The 19563-nt window shown below is 43.3% G+C and overlaps 1 protein-coding gene across 2 annotated transcripts; it reads right to left on the bottom strand.

Annotated features, from left to right (window-relative positions):
- Positions 1–4487: 4487 nt before the first annotated feature.
- LOC119264651 (claspin-like) lies at positions 4488–14292 on the bottom strand. 2 transcript variants are annotated; one of them, XM_037543258.1, is made up of 9 exons: positions 14157–14292; positions 11265–11312; positions 10479–10644; positions 8724–9062; positions 8237–8347; positions 8003–8113; positions 7646–7756; positions 6104–6193; positions 4488–4911 (listed from the first exon to the last, which is right to left on the bottom strand). In XM_037543258.1, the coding sequence occupies exons 1-9, from the start codon at positions 14280–14282 to the stop codon at positions 4673–4675; spliced, it is 1341 nt and encodes a 446-aa protein (XP_037399155.1). In that variant the 5' UTR covers positions 14283–14292; the 3' UTR covers positions 4488–4672. The 2 variants fall into 2 exon arrangements, with proteins under 2 accessions (XP_037399155.1, XP_037399156.1); XM_037543259.1 differs by lacking the exon at positions 8724–9062.
- Positions 14293–19563: the final 5271 nt, after the last annotated feature.

Raw genomic sequence — 19563 nt, 5'->3', positions numbered from 1 at the left:
GGAGGAGAGAAAAGTCGGAGTGGCATCCTGTCATCCCTCACGGCTCATCACACACTCACACACTCTCGTACTGTTTATTGTCACTTATCATGATTACCGTGCTGAGCTGTGCCCATTTGCATAAAAGGCGTGTGGAAAGACAACATCAGTATAAGAAACAAGGGGACTTGTTAGGAAACTGACAGAACACGACTTACTGTAACCGAGTCTTAGGCACAGATTTAAGAGATTGATTTGTCGTGGGTGGTCTAGGTCAGGGGTGCCCAAAAGAGGTGCTGGAGATGTACCACTCTGTTAGGTTATTCCAATCCAGATCTAGCTCACCTGATCCAGGTAATGAAGGCCTTCAAGATCATCTGAATAATAGAGCCTGGTGTGTTAGATCTGAGCTCTCCAGGGTGGTAGATCTCCAGGACTGAGCCTGGTCTTGGTGGTAGACAAGCTGGACATTCAACTGGACAAACCTTATGCTGGTCAACCAGCATAAACTGCTAGACCAGTGTAGCTGGGTGACCAGCATGATGTTGAGTGTGATGGTTTAGCCCGTCTCCCAGCATGACCAACATGACCAAGCTGGTAAACCACCTTGGTCAAGCCTTCATGCTGGTTTACCAGCTTGGTCATGCTTGTCAACTAGCTTGGTCAAGCTGGTTGTACTAGTCAACCACCTTAGTCAACTTGGTCATGCTGGTCAACTAGTTTGGTCAACACGATTATGCTGGTCAACCAGATTCGTCAACTTGTTCTGGTTCATCAATTGGCTTAGTCAAGCTGGTTATGACTGACCATGCAACCATCAAACTAATCAAAACATGTCCTATGATGGTCAACCAGCTCAGTTAGTCAATGAGCTTAACCAGTTTGTTCAAGTTAAGAAAGTTCTACATATTGAATAACCATTTAACAACACATCCCTCATGTATTACAACCTTGATGATGACAGTTAATATAATGGGTCAGGTAGTTTAAACAGTGTGTGTGCGTTTCCAGACATGAACAGCCGTATTTTACTTCCCCTTTACTGAGTGTTAAAGGGTGATTTCATCGCCTGCCACTAGTAAGTTACACCAAGAGAACAGAACAGTGACACTACATGGAAAGATTTATGCTACTGGATGTATATCTTTATATAAATGTGCACTGAATGAACACTACACTAACCTCTTTACCATTTAATACACATTTATTTATTTGATTAGCAGGGAAAAGCAGGAAATCTACCTAAACATCTGTATTTTGGGAAATAGCATTTTCAGGCTGTACATGATGAAAAGCTTCATTGGCAGGACGGTGTGTTCAGGCTGATTTGATTGAATGAGCACCTTTATTGGGCCTAATTATACCGAGTGGCTAAGCCTTGCTCCACATTACAGCCTGCTGCCATGGGGTTAAGTGTCCTGATAGATGAGACATGTAAATAAAAGAAAGACGTTTAGCACACACACACACACACACACACACACACACACACACATACAGGTTTGGCATCCGCTGTGAGGACCATGACATACTACCAGCCTGTGAGGGCCCCCTGTTCCAGACCTCTGAGCGAAAAAGTAATAACGCAGTTCGCCACTAGATGTCCGTAGGAACTGCAACCCGTTTTGTATTTAGCTGCAACTCAACTTTTAAGAACAAGTAGAACGCTAATCGTGCGAGGACCGGCCGCTGATTGGTGGATGCTAATTCGCTTTCTCTGATTGGACAGCTGGCAGCGGAGCGCTGCGGATGGTGGGCGTGGCCAGAATGTAGGCATGACACCGCGGCTACATGGGAAATGTTGTTTTTTAAGCGTGTTGCGTTGAAATACGTCGTTACGTTACGCTACGTGTTATGTTGAAAGTCGTTTTTGAGCCGTTATTTTAAAAAAGTGACCGCTCCGTTTTACACAGCGGCTGCAGCGCGCGAGTCACAGCGGAGCTTCCGGGTCTAAATTCCAAAACATTTAGATAAAAAGCCTCGAATCTTAATCTCGTGTCAGTCAGCTCGCGGAGGGGGGGGGGGGGGGGGGGGGGGGCTGTTTATTGTTTGTTTTTTTTCATGCTCTTTGTATTTTATGCTTTGTTGAACATTATTAGTGAATTCATATATGAATTCAGTTGTAAAGAGCTGTACAAATACGTTTTAGCACCCTGTATTTTGGCCAAAAGTTTGTGGACGGTGCTCTGTTATCCAAATAAAGTATATATTTACATATTAATATTTTAAGTATAAACCTGTAATTTGCAGTCAGCAGTCATTCAATTACATTTTAGCTTCAACACAGACGCCTGAAACTCACAACAGACGCACAAGATATTTAATAAGAATGACTTCATCTCCAACAAGCTGGTGAGCTCTGTTGAGCTAAGGCTACTGCGGGCAGTACAGCAGTCACTGAGAGCGTCCACTCACACGGTGATGACCTGCTCATTATTTATACAGACAGCTTTACAGTAAACATATACACACTTATACACACTGCTCAGCTCCTCATACACAACACACTCACCACAACAACAACTGCTCACTTCAGCTCCAGTGTTCAACACACACAACACCATTCTATTCATTAACCAACAAACTCAATGTAGTTCTACATTAACAGTAGTGAACAGTCACCTGAACAGTTGTGTAGAGGTAGTCCTACATTAACAGTAGTGAACAGTCACCTGAACAGTTGTGTAGAGGTAGTTCTACATTAACAGTAGTGTACAGTCACCTGAACTGTTGTGTTGAGGTAGTTCTACATTAACAGTAGTGTACAGTCACCTGAGCAGTTGTGTTGAGGTAGTTCTGCATTAACAGTAGTGAACAGTCACCTGAACAGTTGTGTAGAGGTAGTTCTACATTACCAGTAGTGAACAGTCACCTGAACAGTTGTGTAGAGGTAGTCCTACATTAACAGTAGTGAACAGTCACCTGAACAGTTGTGTAGAGGTAGTTCTACATTAACAGTAGTGTACAGTCACCTGAGCAGTTGTGTTGAGGTAGTTCTACATTAACAGTAGTGAACAGTCACCTGAACAGTTGTGTAGAGGTAGTTCTACATTACCAGTAGTGAACAGTCACCTGAACAGTTGTGTTGAGGTAGTTCTACATTAACAGTAGTGTACAGTCACCTGAACAGTTGTGTTGAGGTAGCTCTACATTAACAGTAGTGAACAGTCACCTGAACAGTTGTGTAGAGGTAGTTCTACATTAACAGTAGTGAACAGTCACCTGAACAGTTGTGTTGAGGTAGTTCTACATTAACAGTAGTGTACAGTCACCTGAACAGTTGTGTTGAGGTAGTTCTACATTAACAGTAGTGTACAGTCACCTGAGCAGTTGTGTTGAGGTAGTTCTACATTAACAGTAGTGAACAGTCACCTGAACAGTTGTGTAGAGGTAGTTCTGCATTAACAGTAGTGAACAGTCACCTGAACAGTTGTGTTGAGGTAGTTCTACATTAACAGTAGTGTACAGTCACCTGAACAGTTGTGTTGAGGTAGTTCTACATTAACAGTAGTGTACAGTCACCTGAACAGTTGTGTTGAGGTAGCTCTACATTAACAGTAGTGAACAGTCACCTGAACAGTTGTGTAGAGGTAGCTCTACATTAACAGTAGTGTGCAGTCACCTGAACAGTTGTGTAGAGGTAGCTCTACATTAACAGTAGTGTGCAGTCACCTGAACAGTTGTGTAGAGGTAGTTCTACATTAACAGTAGTGTGCAGTCACCTGAACAGTTGTGTTGAGGTAGTTCTACATTAACAGTAGTGAACAGTCACCTGAACAGTTGTGTAGAGGTAGTTCTACATTAACAGTAGTGTACAGTCACCTGAGCAGTTGTGTTGAGGTAGTTCTACATTAACAGTAGTGTACAGTCACCTGAGCAGTTGTGTAGAGGTAGTTCTACATTAACAGTAGTGAACAGTCACCTGAACAGTTGTGTAGAGGTAGTTCTACATTAACAGTAGTGAACAGTCACCTGAACAGTTGTGTTGAGGTAGCTCTACATTAACAGTAGTGAACAGTCACCTGAACAGTTGTGTAGAGGTAGTTCTACATTAACAGTAGTGTGCAGTCACCTGAACAGTTGTGTAGAGGTAGTTCTACATTAACAGTAGTGAACAGTCACCTGAACAGTTCTACATTAACAGTAGTGAACAGTCACCTGAACAGTTGTGTAGAGGTAGTTCTACATTAACAGTAGTGAACAGTCACCTGAACAGTTCTACATTAACAGTAGTGAACAGTCACCTGAACAGTTGTGTTGAGGTAGTTCTACATTAACAGTAGTGTACAGTCACCTGAACAGTTGTGTTGAGGTAGCTCTACATTAACAGTAGTGAACAGTCACCTGAACAGTTGTGTAGAGGTAGTTCTACATTAACAGTAGTGTGCAGTCACCTGAACAGTTGTGTAGAGCTACAGTTCTACATTAACAGTAGTGAACAGTCACCTGAACAGTTCTACATTAACAGTAGTGAACAGTCACCTGAACAGTTGTGTTGAGGTAGTTCTACATTAACAGTAGTGTACAGTCACCTGAACAGTTGTGTAGAGGTAGTTTTATATTAACAGTAGTGTACAGTCACCTGAACTGTAGTGTGGAGCTGCAGGGTTAACTGGAACAGTGGTGTGCAGCTGCACTGATCTGAACTGTAACTGTACTGTAAAGTGCAAAGTACCTTAAACAGATCTACTGTCTAGGTTTTTGTAATGAGAGAAGCAGCCTTTCGCTTTTCTGTTGTAATACTATTGTAAACAAAATTTTTGATGTCTTTCCATGTTCTTGTCTTCAAAGCAAGCTCTGCTTGGATGCACCGAAGGCAGTCCGCTTTTCCTGGAACATTCTTTAGGGCACGATACTTTGTCAGGTGACGCCACACTGCCTCCTTCTCTCTGTCGGTCCATGGTCGCCTGGGCTGGACTGTGTGTTTACGATCTGAAACAAAAAGCACAGACAGATGCAATGAATTTTAGTTTTTAAAATAAGGTTAATAAATAAAATAGAGGGCATTTTCTCCAGTATTGCAGATACAAAGGATGTCCATACCATGCCAAGCAGATACATATTTACATATCTATCTACAGGTCGACACTCAGTTACAGTGAGATACTCGGTAGAGAGGACTGATAACCTGTGCAGCACGACATGAATGACAGCGAGTAAATATATAGCAACGCAGCACACCCACAGTCATATAAATATAAATGGTTTCACTTTACTTGGATGGTTCATTGTAGATGCATCACAGTTGCTCAACTAACATTAAAATGACATTCAACAGAATTTCTATTAAATGCGTCTGAATGCTAAGCTGAACGTAAATAACTCTCTATTGAATATAACCCTAAACTTAACCATACTCCTAACCCTAACCTCAATCTTTCACGAGTAAGAGCTATGGTTGGGTTTCATTTTAGGTTAAGTAAAAGATTCTGTTTAGGTTTTAGGGTTGATTCAAGGTCAAGGCCTGGGCGCTATGGTAAAAATATTAAATCATGATATTTACACATAGTGTTACAGTGAGATTTTGACACACAGATCATTAGTCGCAGTACGATGAGTAAATATTTAAAATGTGTTGCACCTTTTCCCATTAAACAGCACTAATTACACTCTCTAATGAAACATGCAGTTGGCCAGTGTTTTATGCACTGATGATATCCATATGATCAGAAAAGTATATCATCTATATTGAGAACAAATTTATCATGACACCATAAAATATTGTCATATTGCCCAGCTCCATTGCCAAGCTTAGGTGTAGGCTTTAGGCTTGATTCCAGGTTAAGTTTAGGGTTAGGGTTAGGTATAGTTTGAGATTCTATGGACCATCATTTACATTAAACTTGTATTTAATAACTATTCAGTTGAATGTCACTTGAGCATCTACAATGGACCATCCCAGTAAAGTGATCCCAAACAAAAAAGGTTTGTAAGTCAGGTTAACTTGACCAGATGCTAATGATTAGACTACTTTTGAGAATCTGCCCGAGGCCTTTATAAAGAAAGCCAAAGTTGCCTGTTCCACACAACTGTAGATGGACATGATGAAGCTACAATATAGGTGCTTCTAATAAACCAGACACTTGGAAAGGAAATCTCAAAGGGCTTAATTGTTGTAACTTACCTGATTTTCTTGTCTCTACATCTTCAACAAGGTCTGCATTTTGAGTCCTGGAGGAAGGCCTCTTCTTTTGGACAGGGGAACGAACGTTCTCTAGAAAACAAAATACAAACTGTGTACTGCAAGTCTATACAAAATCATTTTGATCTTGAGTTTGGGTGGTCAAATACACTGGACAGCAGTCACATTAAATTATGTGGTGCACTCACACCACAAACCCCATCAACATTCTTCATAAAAGCCACAACAACAGGCTTGAGCATTTGAGGCATGGCCTCCACAAGACTTCTAAGTGTTTTATGGTATCTGGCACCAAGACTAACGTTAGCAGCAGATCCTTTAAGCAAGTCCTGTAAGTTGTTAGGTGGGGTCTCCATGGATCAAACTTGTTTGTCCAAAATATTCCCCAGATACTGGATTGGACCAAAACATTGAGCTTGAACTCATTGTTGTGTTCCTAGAACCATTCTGGAATCATTTGCATTGTGGCAGTGTGCACCTTCCTTGGAGAATCTTTGGTAGGTACTGACAGGTTTTCACAGCGCTTCACTTTTTTCACATTTTATGGTCTTATTCCAAAATGGATTAAATTAATTTATTCCCTCAAAATTCTACACACAGTAGTACCCCATAATGACAAAGTGAAAAAAGTTTGTTTTAATTTATTGCAAATTTATTAAAAATAAAAAACAAAAAACTAAAATCCCATGTACATAAGTATCACAGCCTTTGCTCAATACTTTGTAGAAGCACCTTTGGCAGCAATTACAGCCTCACGTCTTTTTGAGTATGATGCTACAACCTGTGTTTGGGCAGTTTCTCCCATTCTTGAGAGGCAGAACCTCTCAAGCTCCATCAGGTTGGATGGGGAGCGTCGGTGCACAGCCATTTTCAGATCTCTCCAGAGATGTTAAATCAGGTTCAAGTCTGGGCTCTGGCTGGGCCAATCCAGAACATTCACAGAGTCGTCCCGAAGCCACTCCTTTGTTATCTTGGCTGTGTGTTTAGGGTTGTTATCCTGTTGGAAGATGAATCTTCGCCCCAGTCTGAGATCCAGAGCACTCTGGAGCAGGTTTTCTTCAAGGATGTCTCTGTACATTTCTGCATTCATCTTTCCCTCGACACTGACTAGTCTCCCAGTTTATGCTGCCAAAAAACAACCCTACAGCATGATACTGCCACCACCACGCTTCACCGTAGGGATCGTATTGGCCAGGTGATGAGAAGTGCCTGGTTTCCTCCAGACATGATGCTTGGCATTCAGGAGTTCAGCTGTGATACTTATGTACATGTGATTTTATTGTTTTTTATTTTAAATAAATTTGCAAAAAATTCAAACAAACTTTTTTCACTTTGTCATTGTGGGGTATTGTGTGTAGAACTTGAATTTGGAATTAGACTGTAACATAAGAGAATGTGGAAAACGTGAAGCGCGGTGAATACTTTCTGAATGCACTGCACAGTGTTGATTCTATTACAACTACACTGCACACTGCAAATTGCACATTGGAAAGCTGAAAACATGACTCTGCTACAATGACATACCTGATTGTTGTTCTGCAGAAGTATCCTTGTCACTTGTCTCCAAATGATCTTCTTGGGATGACGCTCCAGAGGACATCTTTTGCTTCTTTTTGACTGGCGAACATTCACGGTCTGGAACAAAACAAAACATATCAGTTACTAGGAGTCCGATAGAACACATCTGACACACGGCAGAACGGGAGAATCACAGCAAAAAAGTTTTCCTGAAAAATCAGCAGGAGCTGGATATTCCTATCTATATATCTATATGGAAGAAGAAAGTCTGAAGGCAGAGCTGCTAATTTTGAACTGAACTGCATGTCACTGATCTGAACTGTTGGAAAACTGAAAATGTGTCTCTGTACTACTTTCACATACTTGATTTTTCTTCTCCACAAGAATCCTCTTCACATGTTGCTAACTTATCTTTCGGGGATGAAGCCTTTGAGGACCTCTTTTCCTTCTTTTTGCCTGGCAGACATTCACCATCTGGAATAACACAAATAACCAAACACAACATATCAGTTACTAGATCTGAGTCAGACAGAATACAACATTTAACAGAAATGCATTGCGCACACTGGAAAACACTACTCTGATACACTGACATACCTGATTGTTGTTCTCCACAAGAACCCTCGACACCCGTCTCCAAATGATCCTGAGGGGATGGAGCTCTCGAGGATGTCTTTTGCTTCTTTTCGCCTGGCGGACATTCACCATCTGAAATAAATCAAAACATTGGAAATACAGTTCATCCAGTACATTGGGCAAACGTCTACATAAGGTCCAGGCTTGTGAGGCCGTTTGCTATATACTGCCCATTGCCGTCACACCACAATGACGTGGCGCCCGATGTCATGGTGTGGTAGGGGTTAGAAAGCTTATTAGCTAACATGTATTTATACTGTTCAGCTAAAACCTACCAATTTGCACAATAAATATTTCTAATTACTTTAATTCAGTTCATATTACAGTTTGAACACATCACATACAAAGTCCCTGTACAAGACAACCATCAAATATACGATACGCTGATATAAACGTGTCCTGACAATCCGTTTGGGAATCACTGTACTACTGACAGTAGGTAACATACCTGATTTTTCACCATCCAGAGTGTCTCCATCCAGCTCCAGCTCCTCTAGAGACCGTCCCAGATAAGTGTGATTTCCTTTCTCTATGGCAATCAACAGTTTGCTAATTTTAGCAAGCTGAATGGTGTTTTCAGAGAGTCTGTAATATTCACGGTGGACACGTATATCGTGACCCATGAACTTTGCCACCTGATCCATTTCTGAATTTTTCAAGTTCATCATTTGGCAAAGAGTGGCTATGTGCTTCCTTAATCTGGTGGATCTTAAACACTCTGGATGTTTGGCCTGGCATTCCAATGAAAATTGGCGGAGGCAGTCTGACCCTCTCATATGGCTGGTTCCTGAAATTCGGGCAAACACAAAAGGGTTTTCACTGCAGATACCTACTGCAGTTCGGTTGCTTATCAGAATGTCTATCGATGCCTCCATGTCATGTGTGAGGAGCAATGGGACTTTTCGCTCTCTCTTCCCTCGTATCTCCAGTCGCGTGAAGTTGTTGACAAGTGACTTTTCAAGTTTGGAAAGGCTCTCATACACTTCTGGGTGAGCTGGAGCTCTGTTCCGTGTTTGGTATGTTGCCAGGAGTAATTTTGAGGCTTCTCCTTCCCTCCTTCTATTGAAGAGGATTATCTGTGTGAGAAGGCTCTGACAAAGTTTCTTCCAGTCTGAAACACTGGGTGCAACCGAGAGTCCAAGCACTGCATCTTTTTCCAGTGCTTTAAGATGTTTCTGCAACTTCATGATATCTTCAGTCAGGGGAATCATTTCATCTTTGTTCCACTTGGCTGTTTTTAGAGTGTTAAGGGCACGTCCTGACACATAGGTGTTCCACTGTGTCTCCATCACCTCAATGAACTTCTTTGCATCCCTCTCTGTTCTAGTGTTTCCACTTATTAGGCTCTCCCCTACCAGTATTTCCGCTGCTCTCTTGAGCGAATATCCAATTTTACATGCTAGAGAAGGTGTCTTATACTCGTTCTGTGAAGCCATAAAGCCACTGACTGTTCTTGTCGCTTCCACAACAGTTTGGAATTTTCCTGGCACAAGGACATCTTGGAGCGTACATACACTGTTATCAATCTCTCTGGCGGCTATCAAAAACCTCCCTAGCTCTCGCATTTTCTGAGCGATGTAGGAATGCTGAAATTTGTTATGTCCGTGTTTTTCAAATAAAACATCTCCAAATTTACAAATGAGAGGGTCATTTCTGACACAAATGCTGATCTCATCTTGATGCATACTGTGTAACACATCCTTGCAGCCTGAAGAATCTGAAGATGACACTGGAACTAGGCGGGATGCACATGACTGAATCCTTTTTGTCTTCTTTAAGTTCTTTGCTTGCCTTACCCTACAGGAAATCTCGTGCTTCCACAGATCTGTTTTAACAAAAAATCCCCAACACTGGGGACATGGCAGGTAATTGTTTGGACTTGCGTTGGCCTTGGGTTGTCGCCAGGTGATCAGCTGCCCATCACCATTCTCAAGAACGTCTATATTGTGCTCAAAGTCCCCTTTGTTTCGAATTTCCTCAAGCAAAGCTGCCCTTCGCTTGGACCCTTTAGGAAAACTTAGAGCTTGGGCAACCTCTGTTTCTTCACCATGTTTTCTTTCCAAGTGGCGAGCTATTTTACTATTTGGTTTTTTACAGTACAGACAAAAATGTTTCTTGTTCCAGATCCGTTTGCCATTGTCAGTTTTTGTGCTGCATTTTACTGTAATCTTTGATTTTTTTTGTTTTGTTGACATGGACGTACCGTTTTCAACTTCCTTGGACAGGACCGAGCTGGAAGACAGCTGGGTTGAAAGGGAGAGACAACTTTCAGAGTCAGACTCGCTGCCATCAGGTTCATATTCCGAATGTGATGACACCAGATCCTCTTCAGACAAATTAATGGACTCGTCACTCTCTTCCTGCTCAGCCTGTCACAGAAACATTAAAAAAACAAGAATAATTAAACAGTCAAATTAAACTGGATTAACTTAAACATAAAAATCTGCCAAAGACACATTTGGAGTCTAAAATTTGCTCCTTGAGTTTAGAACTGCAGCTGTGAGGACTACATCCCATTAGTCCACCAAACAGCCCCAACTGCATTCAATAAAAATCAATCTACAACCCTTTTCTCAACTCATTATAAGTTATAACAATGATCCCACAGACTAGTGGCTGTGCCTCTGGATACAGTAGATACTGAACTAAAAAAAACTTCTGAACTTAACTGGTAAATCAGAGGACTGATCTCAGATCAGACTCTTCCCTATTTACGATCATGGTCACTAAAGCAGATACTAGATCAGCACTCTTACTGGGCAGCGTTTTTGACAACTCATTTCATTTTTATTAACTTTTATGGCCTTAACTAACAAATAGATGCACTTGGAGAAGTTTTGATGATTTTTACACAGTAAAAAGGCCTCGCAGCCTAGATCAACTATAACGAAGCAAAATTCTGACTTCAAACATGTCTCAGCCATCTAGGTTTTATTTTATGCTAAATTATTCCTTAAAATATTCATTTGATGAAAGCTGTGTTACATACCTTCTTGTTTGGCCTCACTCTGCCAACAGGCTTTGTGTTCTCCATGCTCTGAAAAGAGAAACAAATCACCACATCATCCATCTACTAAGACACATATGCAATTCATCAGTAAAGTACTGTAATTATTCTAAGTACAAAGCTTTGCTGTTCAGAGATACTTGTACTACAGCTGTTACACAAAAGGAAATCAACTTCTACTGCACTTCACATTTTGTTGGGTGTAACATGAAATCTCTTCTATCTGAGAGACCAACACGACAGGAAACAGCTCGAGCTGGTTAAGCAGTTTAGATCCTGTGTTTTTATGAGTTTAATGGTTTATCTGGTCTACTTGCATGATCGAGCTGACCGAGACAGACCACCAGTATGACCGTGCTTGATTATGCAAGACCGAGCTGGTTGACCAGTATGACCAAATCAAATGTACATCAGTGTTTTTCAGTCCTGGTCCTGGTGTCCCAGCTCCCATCACAACTGATCCAACTAATCAGCTCATTAACAGCCGTTCCTGAGTTAAAGTGGCTGTGTTAAACAGGAAGAGCTCTGAAATATGAAGGGCAGTGGGTCCACAGGGCCATGTTTGAGAAGCACTGGACTGTACTATGCTGGTCAGAAGCTGCTTAACCAGCTTGCTAATTAGCAAAGGGTATGATTTTACCAGCTGAAACCAGCAACCAGTAAAACTAGTCCTGATCTGGATTTTTCAGCAGGGCATATAAAACACTGGTCTCACCGTTTCATACTATTACAATATCTGGCAACCATTTAAAATATCTAGACCTTTAAACTTGTAGTAGAGATCACTTCCTGCACCCCTACTGCGAATAACTCGTATGAGGAGCTGCTGTTCTGTATCTGAGCTGTGCTGGAAGTGAAGAGTAGTTTAATCTTAAAGCGAGTTTGTAACCGGGTCTGTATGTACAGCGGCGGTGGGACTGACCCCTCCGCAGCGAAGCACCAGCTCTGTACTGAACTCAACACGAGATCAACATCTACCACTAAACTCCACCAACCACACACACCAGCTCTGTACTGAACTCAACACGAGATCAACATCTACCACTAAACTCCACCAACCACACACACCAGCTCTGTACTGAACTCAACACGAGAATAACATCTACCACTAAACTCCACCAACCACACACACCAGCTCTGTGCTGAACTCAACACGAGATCAACATCTACCACTAAACTCCACCAACCACACACACCAGCTCTGTACTGAACTCAACACGAGAATAACATCTACCACTAAACTCCACCAACCACACACACCAGCTCTGTGCTGAACTCAACACGAGAATAACATCTACCACTAAACTCCACCAACCACACACACCAACTCTGTGCTGAACTCAACACGAGATCAACATCTACCACTAAACTCCACCAACCACACACACCAGCTCTGTACTGAACTCAACACGAGAATAACATCTACCACTAAACTCCACCAACCACACACACCAGCTCTGTACTGAACTCAACACGAGAATAACATCTACCACTAAACTCCACCAACCACACACACCAACTCTGTGCTGAACTCAACACGAGATCAACATCTACCACTAAACTCCACCAACCACACACACCAACTCTGTGCTGAACTCAACACGAGATCAACATCTACCACTAAACTCCACCAACCACACACACCAGCTCTGTACTGAACTCAACACGAGAATAACATCTACCACTAAACTCCACCAACCACACACACCAACTCTGTGCTGAACTCAACACGAGATCAACATCTACCACTAAACTCCACCAACCACACACACCATCTCTGTACTGAACTCAACACGAGATCAACATCTACCACTAAACTCCACCACCGACACACACCAACTCTGTACTGAACTCAACACGAGATCAACATCTACCACTAAACTCCACCACCGACACACACCAGCTCTGTACTGAACTCAACACGAGATCAACATCTACCACTAAACTCCACCACCGACACACACCAGCTCTGTACTGAACTCAACACGAGATCAACATCTACCACTAAACTCCACCACCGACACACACCAGCTCTGTACTGAACTCAACACGAGATCAACATCTACCACTAAACTCCACCAACCACACACACCAGCTCTGTACTGAACTCAACACGAGAATAACATCTACCACTAAACTCCACCAACCACACACACCAGCTCTGTACTGAACTCAACACGAGAATAACATCTACCACTAAACTCCACCAACCACACACACCAGCTCTGTACTGAACTCAACACGAGATCAACATCTACCACTAAACTCCACCACCGACACACACGGCGCTGAATAATCACCGAATATAAACCAACATATAAACGAGCTGCTGTACCAGAGACGCTCCGGCCGGACAGTCAACGCTATAGCAGCTAGCGCTAGCTAACTAGCTCACTACTGCTAGCTAACTAACTTTCTCCTCATTCCACTCAAACCGCACATTTCCCCCGAAATCCGCCCCACAGAGACCCGGTTCCTCAGCAGAAGCTGCTTACACTGTCAGATACATGTACAGATGTTTGTACTTACACCACGCGTGTGCGACTGCAGTGCCGAGCCGAACCGAACCGAACCGCTGAACTGTGAACGCGCACGAGCCGAACAGCCGTTAGATACACGAGCACGAGCTGCTGAACCGACACGCGCTGAACCGGCACGTGCTGTATGGCGTCTGAGCGGTTTAATGAACTGAAGTGTTTAAATTGTGAAATAAATAAAGCGAGTTAAAGAGCGACTCTCTGCTCTAACACTGAACTTCATCCACTACAGTTAAACAGTATAACCGAGTCACGCGACTCATCTAAATATCAGCTACTTATTTCAGACATGGAGCCCAAGTAGGTTCATTAGAAGGTTTACCTGAGATTCTCTTACCTTGTTCAGCAGCTCTAAAGTCTTCTGCTGCTCCTTTTCCTGCTGGTTGAGGATGTGCTGATACTTCTCCTCCTGCTTCTTGTGATGCTCACGAAGTTTCTTTAATCGCGTTATAAAACGATCCATTCTGAAACAGAGTGACTGTAGGCCTTGTGTACTGTTCACCCCTCACACTGAGAATTACTGACCTTAAAGCCGCACTGCAGAATCTTTACTGCCAGTGTCTACTACACAATCATTACATCACGTTTATCTGTACTGAGAAGAGAACAGGAGACGCTTAACATAGAAACCAACAGGCCTTTACAGAAACTCCTGCCCTTTAAATATTATTATAGATTTTAAAGTAGACTGAACTGTTGTTAAATAGTATATGTACACTTTTTACACTTACTACTGTTTCTATACTCAAAACAAACAGTTAATGCACCAAAACCTTTCACGACCAGAACGACCAGCAGTGGGTTTATATTAAAGTAGGGAAGAGAACTAGTTTGGCGTTGAGAAGTGTCAGCAGGTGCGGTCACAGGGAGATTCATAGAATAGATTTACACGATAAGCTAATAGATCACCCACACACAATCAAATGGACCTGTTTACACCAAGCCACTTCATGTAATTAGCATCTGGACTGTATCCTGATCAGGATAGACATGGATCTTTATTAGAACTTCAAACATAACTCAGACCTTCTTGTTCCTCTGCCTGGTCAGGGACTCAACCCTGTATCCACAGAGCCTAAAAAATGTGGTTTTAGTCACATGCATGTATACGGGGAAGTGACATGCATCTCCAGTTATGTAGACTGGAATCCAGTCACTGTGTGGGGCAGAATATGTATATTGCCTCATTGTGAGGCCATTATAACTGGTGTTCTGGTTGTACATGGGGGGCTGTTGAATGTGTCTTGGATATACTACTTGCATATTTATGTAGTTTGATCCAGATATGATTCTGATACTCAAGGTGCATGAAGTGACCAGGTGTAAATAGGGTCTAGGATCTACACAATATTAAGCGTCAGATGGACTGCCATAAATCACACTGCAACTGGAGCAGTACACATTGTTTTCTGGTATGATGAATCATTGCCTAACCAGCCGACAGTCCGATGGACAAATCTGGATTTGGCGCTAGCCAGTAAAATGCTTCTTCACTGAATACGCTCTGCCAAGACTAAAGTTTGATGAAGGACAAATAACAGTCTGGGACACGTGCATAGAAACAACAAATATATACTTCAAACTTTGTGTCAACATATTTGTTATGACTGTTTCCTGCGCACAAAGCAAGCTCCATAAAGACCGCTCTGACTGACCTGCACAGGGCCCCGACCTCAGCCACTTCCTGTACTTGTGGAATGAACTGAATCACTAAATGAGAAAGAGGCCTTGTTCCCACACATAAACATCTGTCCCCACAACTGAGCATTTCAGTCTCTACCATTAAGACAAAGAAAAACAACAGGAGATGTGAAGCATGTCACCTGAAACATTAGCATGTCTTGTAGTCACTGCCTGATTTATGAAGGTCAACAACTGTTTGCCTCACTTCATTCTTTGATCTTAGCCAATTAATAATGCATATGTGAGTGTCTAGTCTGCATACCTCCTCATATGGATAGGACAGTGAAACAGAAAGGCGTAAACTATTGCTTGCTGTGTTTAAACATGTAGCTGAAATAAGAACAACCACATACAGACGGCTAACAGCGAGACCAGGCAGTCCAGGTTTTGCTGCACCACCATCGGCAATGTAGAATCATTAATGGCATTTCAACAACTGGAAGTTTGAGGCTGACGTATCTTTAGAACTTCAAACATAACTCAGACCTTCTTGTTCCTCTGCACTTGATCTTAGCCAAAAGGCCGAGAAGCGTCTGGTCAGGGATTCAACCCTGTATCCACAGAGCCTTAAACTGTAGAGCGCAGATTTAAATTAAGGTACCACAGAAAAGTATTTACACATAACACTGGACTACTCACAGCATGGTTCTAGCATGGTTTCTTGTGATTTGTGTACAACTGACCACTCTGATGGTGGGCCTCATGAACATGATTTGTGAATCACTCACGCACCTCACTACAAAGCTTTGGTAGCAATGTTGGACAAATGCCTGTAGATGCCAAGCTATCACTGAGGTAGCGATGTTGGATGAGGCTGAGAGCTGACATGCCATCACTACAAATATTGACACATATTAATGCCATGGTATGTCTTATCACTTCCCTTTACAGTAATATTTACAGGAAGGAGACACAACATCAGCTACCCTAAGATTACATCTCTTCTCGGGAGCACAGATACTTGTCATCCATAGCTGTGCATGTGTATTTCAGCAAAAGTGATCAGTCAGTCAGTAAGAGAACACAAAGTCTTTGGGAGGCACTGAATCACCCCAGCAGCCAGAGCACATGTGATATTCAAGTGATATTCAGTTTAGATTTTCTTGGATATATGCATTGACCTATTCTATGAACTGGAGATATGACGGTGGTGGAGAGAGACAATATACACTGCTCAAAAAAATAAAGGGAACACTTAAACAACACAATATAACTCCAAGTAAATCAAACTTCTGTGAAATCAAACTGTCCACTTAGGAAGCAACACTGACAATCAATTTCACAGATGTTGTGCAAATGGAACAGACAACAGGTGGAAATTACTGGCAATTAGCAAGACACACTCAATAAAGGAGTGGTTCTGCAGGTGGGACCACAGACCACTTCTCAGCACCTTTCTGCTTTCTGGCTGATGTTTTGGTCACTTTTGAATGTTGGTGGTGCTTTCACACTCGTGGTAGCATGAGATGGACTCTACAACCCACACAAGTGGCTCAGGTAGTGCAGCTCATCTAGGATGGCACATCAATGCGAGCTGTGCCAGGAAGGTTTGCTGTGTCTGTCAGCATAGTGTCCAGAGGCTGGAGGCGCCACCAGGAGACAGGCCAGTACACCAGGAGACGTGGAGGAGGCCGTAGGAGGGCAACAACCCAGCAGAAGGACCGCTACCTCCGTCTTTGTGCAAGGAGGAACAGGAGGAGCACTGCCAGAGCCCTGCAGAATGACCTCCAGCAGGCCACAAACGTGCCGAAAGAAACCGACTCCATGAGGATGGTATGAGGGCCCGACGTCCACAGACGGGGGTTGTGCTCACAGCCCAACACCGTGCAGGACGCTTGGCATTTGCCAGAGAACACCAGGATTGGCAAATTCACCACTGGCGCCCTGTGATCTTCACAGATGAAAGCAGGTTCACACTGAGCACATGGGACAGACGTGACAGAGTCTGGAGACGCCGTGGAGAGCGATCTGCTGCCTGCAACATCCTTCAGCATGACTGGTTTGGCAGTGGGTCAGTAATGGTGTGAGGTGGCATTTCTTTGGAGGGCCGCACAGCCCTCCATGTGCTCGCCAGAGGTAGCCTGACTGCCATTAGGTACCGAGATGAGATCCTCAGATCCCTTGTGAGACCATATGCTGGTGCGGTTGGCCCTGGGCGCCACATTGCACCACAGACTGTCCAGGAGTTGGCGCATGCTTTAGTCCAGGTCTGGGAGGAGATCCCTCAGGAGACCATCCGCCACCTCATCAGGAGCTGCCCAGGCGTTGTAGGGAGGTCATACAGGCACGTGGAGGCCACACACAACACTGAGCCTCATTTTGACTTGTTTTAAGGACATCACATCAAAGTTGGATCAGCCTGTCGTGTGTTTTTCCACTTTAATTTTGTGTGTGACTCCAAATCCAGGCCTCCACTGGTGAATAAATTTGATTTCCATTGATGATTTTTGTGATTTTGTTGTCAGCACATTCAACTTTGTACAGAACAAAGTGTTCAATGAGAATATTTCATTCATTCAGATCAGGATGTGTTATTTGAGTGTTCCCTTTATTTTTTTGAGCAGTGTACATATTAATAAGTACAAAGTCCAGTAGATGTTCAACTGGACTGATATCTGGTGATTAAGGCGGCCATAGCATGTGGTTTACACATCATTTCATCTTTACTCAACCATTCAGTGATGCTTCTTTTGAGAATAAAAATTTATTGAAAGCATGCATGGAATGCATATGCTACATTGCAGAAGACTGTTATAAAGATAAATGACCATCAGAGTGGTCAGTTGTATCCAAATCACAAGAAACCATGCTCGAACCATGCAGTGAGAAGTCCAGTGATTCCCTTTAGAGGGAATGGACACTGCAGAACAGTACAAAGAGCAGACGTATCAGCTTTGGTTAGATTAAAGTGAACCTGTTAGTGCGGTTCCTTAGCGTAAGTGTGAACACTGCCCACTGAACTGAGCAGGTGGGTCTCAATAGTTCATTTGTTCATTTGAATTTTGGACACAACAATACAAACCAAAGTTATCTAAACACACCAAGCAGAGCTGTGCAAGGGCACAGGGTCACTCCTGCCCGCAAAACCTAGTATCAACCCTGCCTGCTCCGCCAACATCATTCCCTCTGCATCTCCATGAGGACGGTATGAGGGCCCGACGTCCACAGATGGGGGTTGTGCTCACAGCCCAACACCGTGCAGGACGCTTGGCATTTGCCAGAGAACACCAGGATTGGCAAATTCGCCAGTGGCGCCCTGTGATCTTCACAGATGAAAGCAGGTTCACACTGAGCACATGGGACAGACGTGACAGAGTCTGGAGACGCCGTGGAGAGCGATCTGCTGCCTGCAACATCCTTCAGCATGACCGGTTTGGCAGTGGTCAGTAATGGTGTGGGGTGGCATTTCTTTGGAGGGCTGCACAGCCCTCCATGTGCTCACCAGAGGTAGCCTGTCTGCCATTAGGTACCGAGATGAGATCCTCAGACCCCTTGTGAGACCATATGCTGGTGCGGTTGGCCCTGGGTTCCTCCTAATGCAGGACAATGCTAGACCTCATGTGGCTGGAGTGTGTCAGCAGTTCCTACAAGATGAAGGCATTGAAGCGATGGACCGGCCCGCCCGTTCCCCAGACCTGAATCCGATTGAGCACATCTGAGACATCATGTCTCCTCTATATGCATGCTTGTGTCACATATACGTCACTAAGTGTAGCTACGTAATGATTTACTCCAGTGAGGTCATGTCGGCCTTATATCCCTTCCTCTGTGTTACTGTAGTGAAATCTCTGTCAGTGTGAACTGGACCTGCAGTACAGGCTGAACACAGCGCTGTGTATTTTATATGGAGAACTCTCTCTGAGAGGCTGCAGGACTCAGTTTGTTACTCTGAGAGCCGCTCAGGTTAAAAGTTCAGCTTAACTAGTTAACTGTTCACCCCTCCCCCACCCCCCCCCCAACATCATGCCCTCTGCATCTCCTCTATATGCATGCTTGTGTCACATATACATCACTAAGTGTAGCTATGTAATGATTTACTCCAGTGAGGTCATGTCGGCCTT

This window comes from Pygocentrus nattereri, chromosome 12 (genome assembly GCF_015220715.1).
Source record: "Pygocentrus nattereri isolate fPygNat1 chromosome 12, fPygNat1.pri, whole genome shotgun sequence".
NCBI classification, from domain to species: Eukaryota; Metazoa; Chordata; class Actinopteri; order Characiformes; family Serrasalmidae; genus Pygocentrus; species Pygocentrus nattereri.
This window is presented reverse-complemented; position numbering and strand designations above follow the sequence as displayed.

What these genes read in the sequence shown, in the direction of transcription:
- LOC119264651 (XM_037543258.1), bottom strand. Translation starts at nt 14,282, where the DNA reads ATGGATCGTTTTATAACGCGATTAAAGAAACTTCGTGAGCATCACAAG. An exon ending in CTTTAGAGCTGCTGAACAAG is followed by an intron (nt 11,313 to 14,156) that starts GTAAGAGAATCT and finishes TTCTCTTTTCAG; the next exon opens with AGCATGGAGAACACAAAGCC. An exon ending in GAGTGAGGCCAAACAAGAAG is followed by an intron (nt 10,645 to 11,264) that starts GTATGTAACACA and finishes TTTCTGTGACAG; the next exon opens with GCTGAGCAGGAAGAGAGTGA.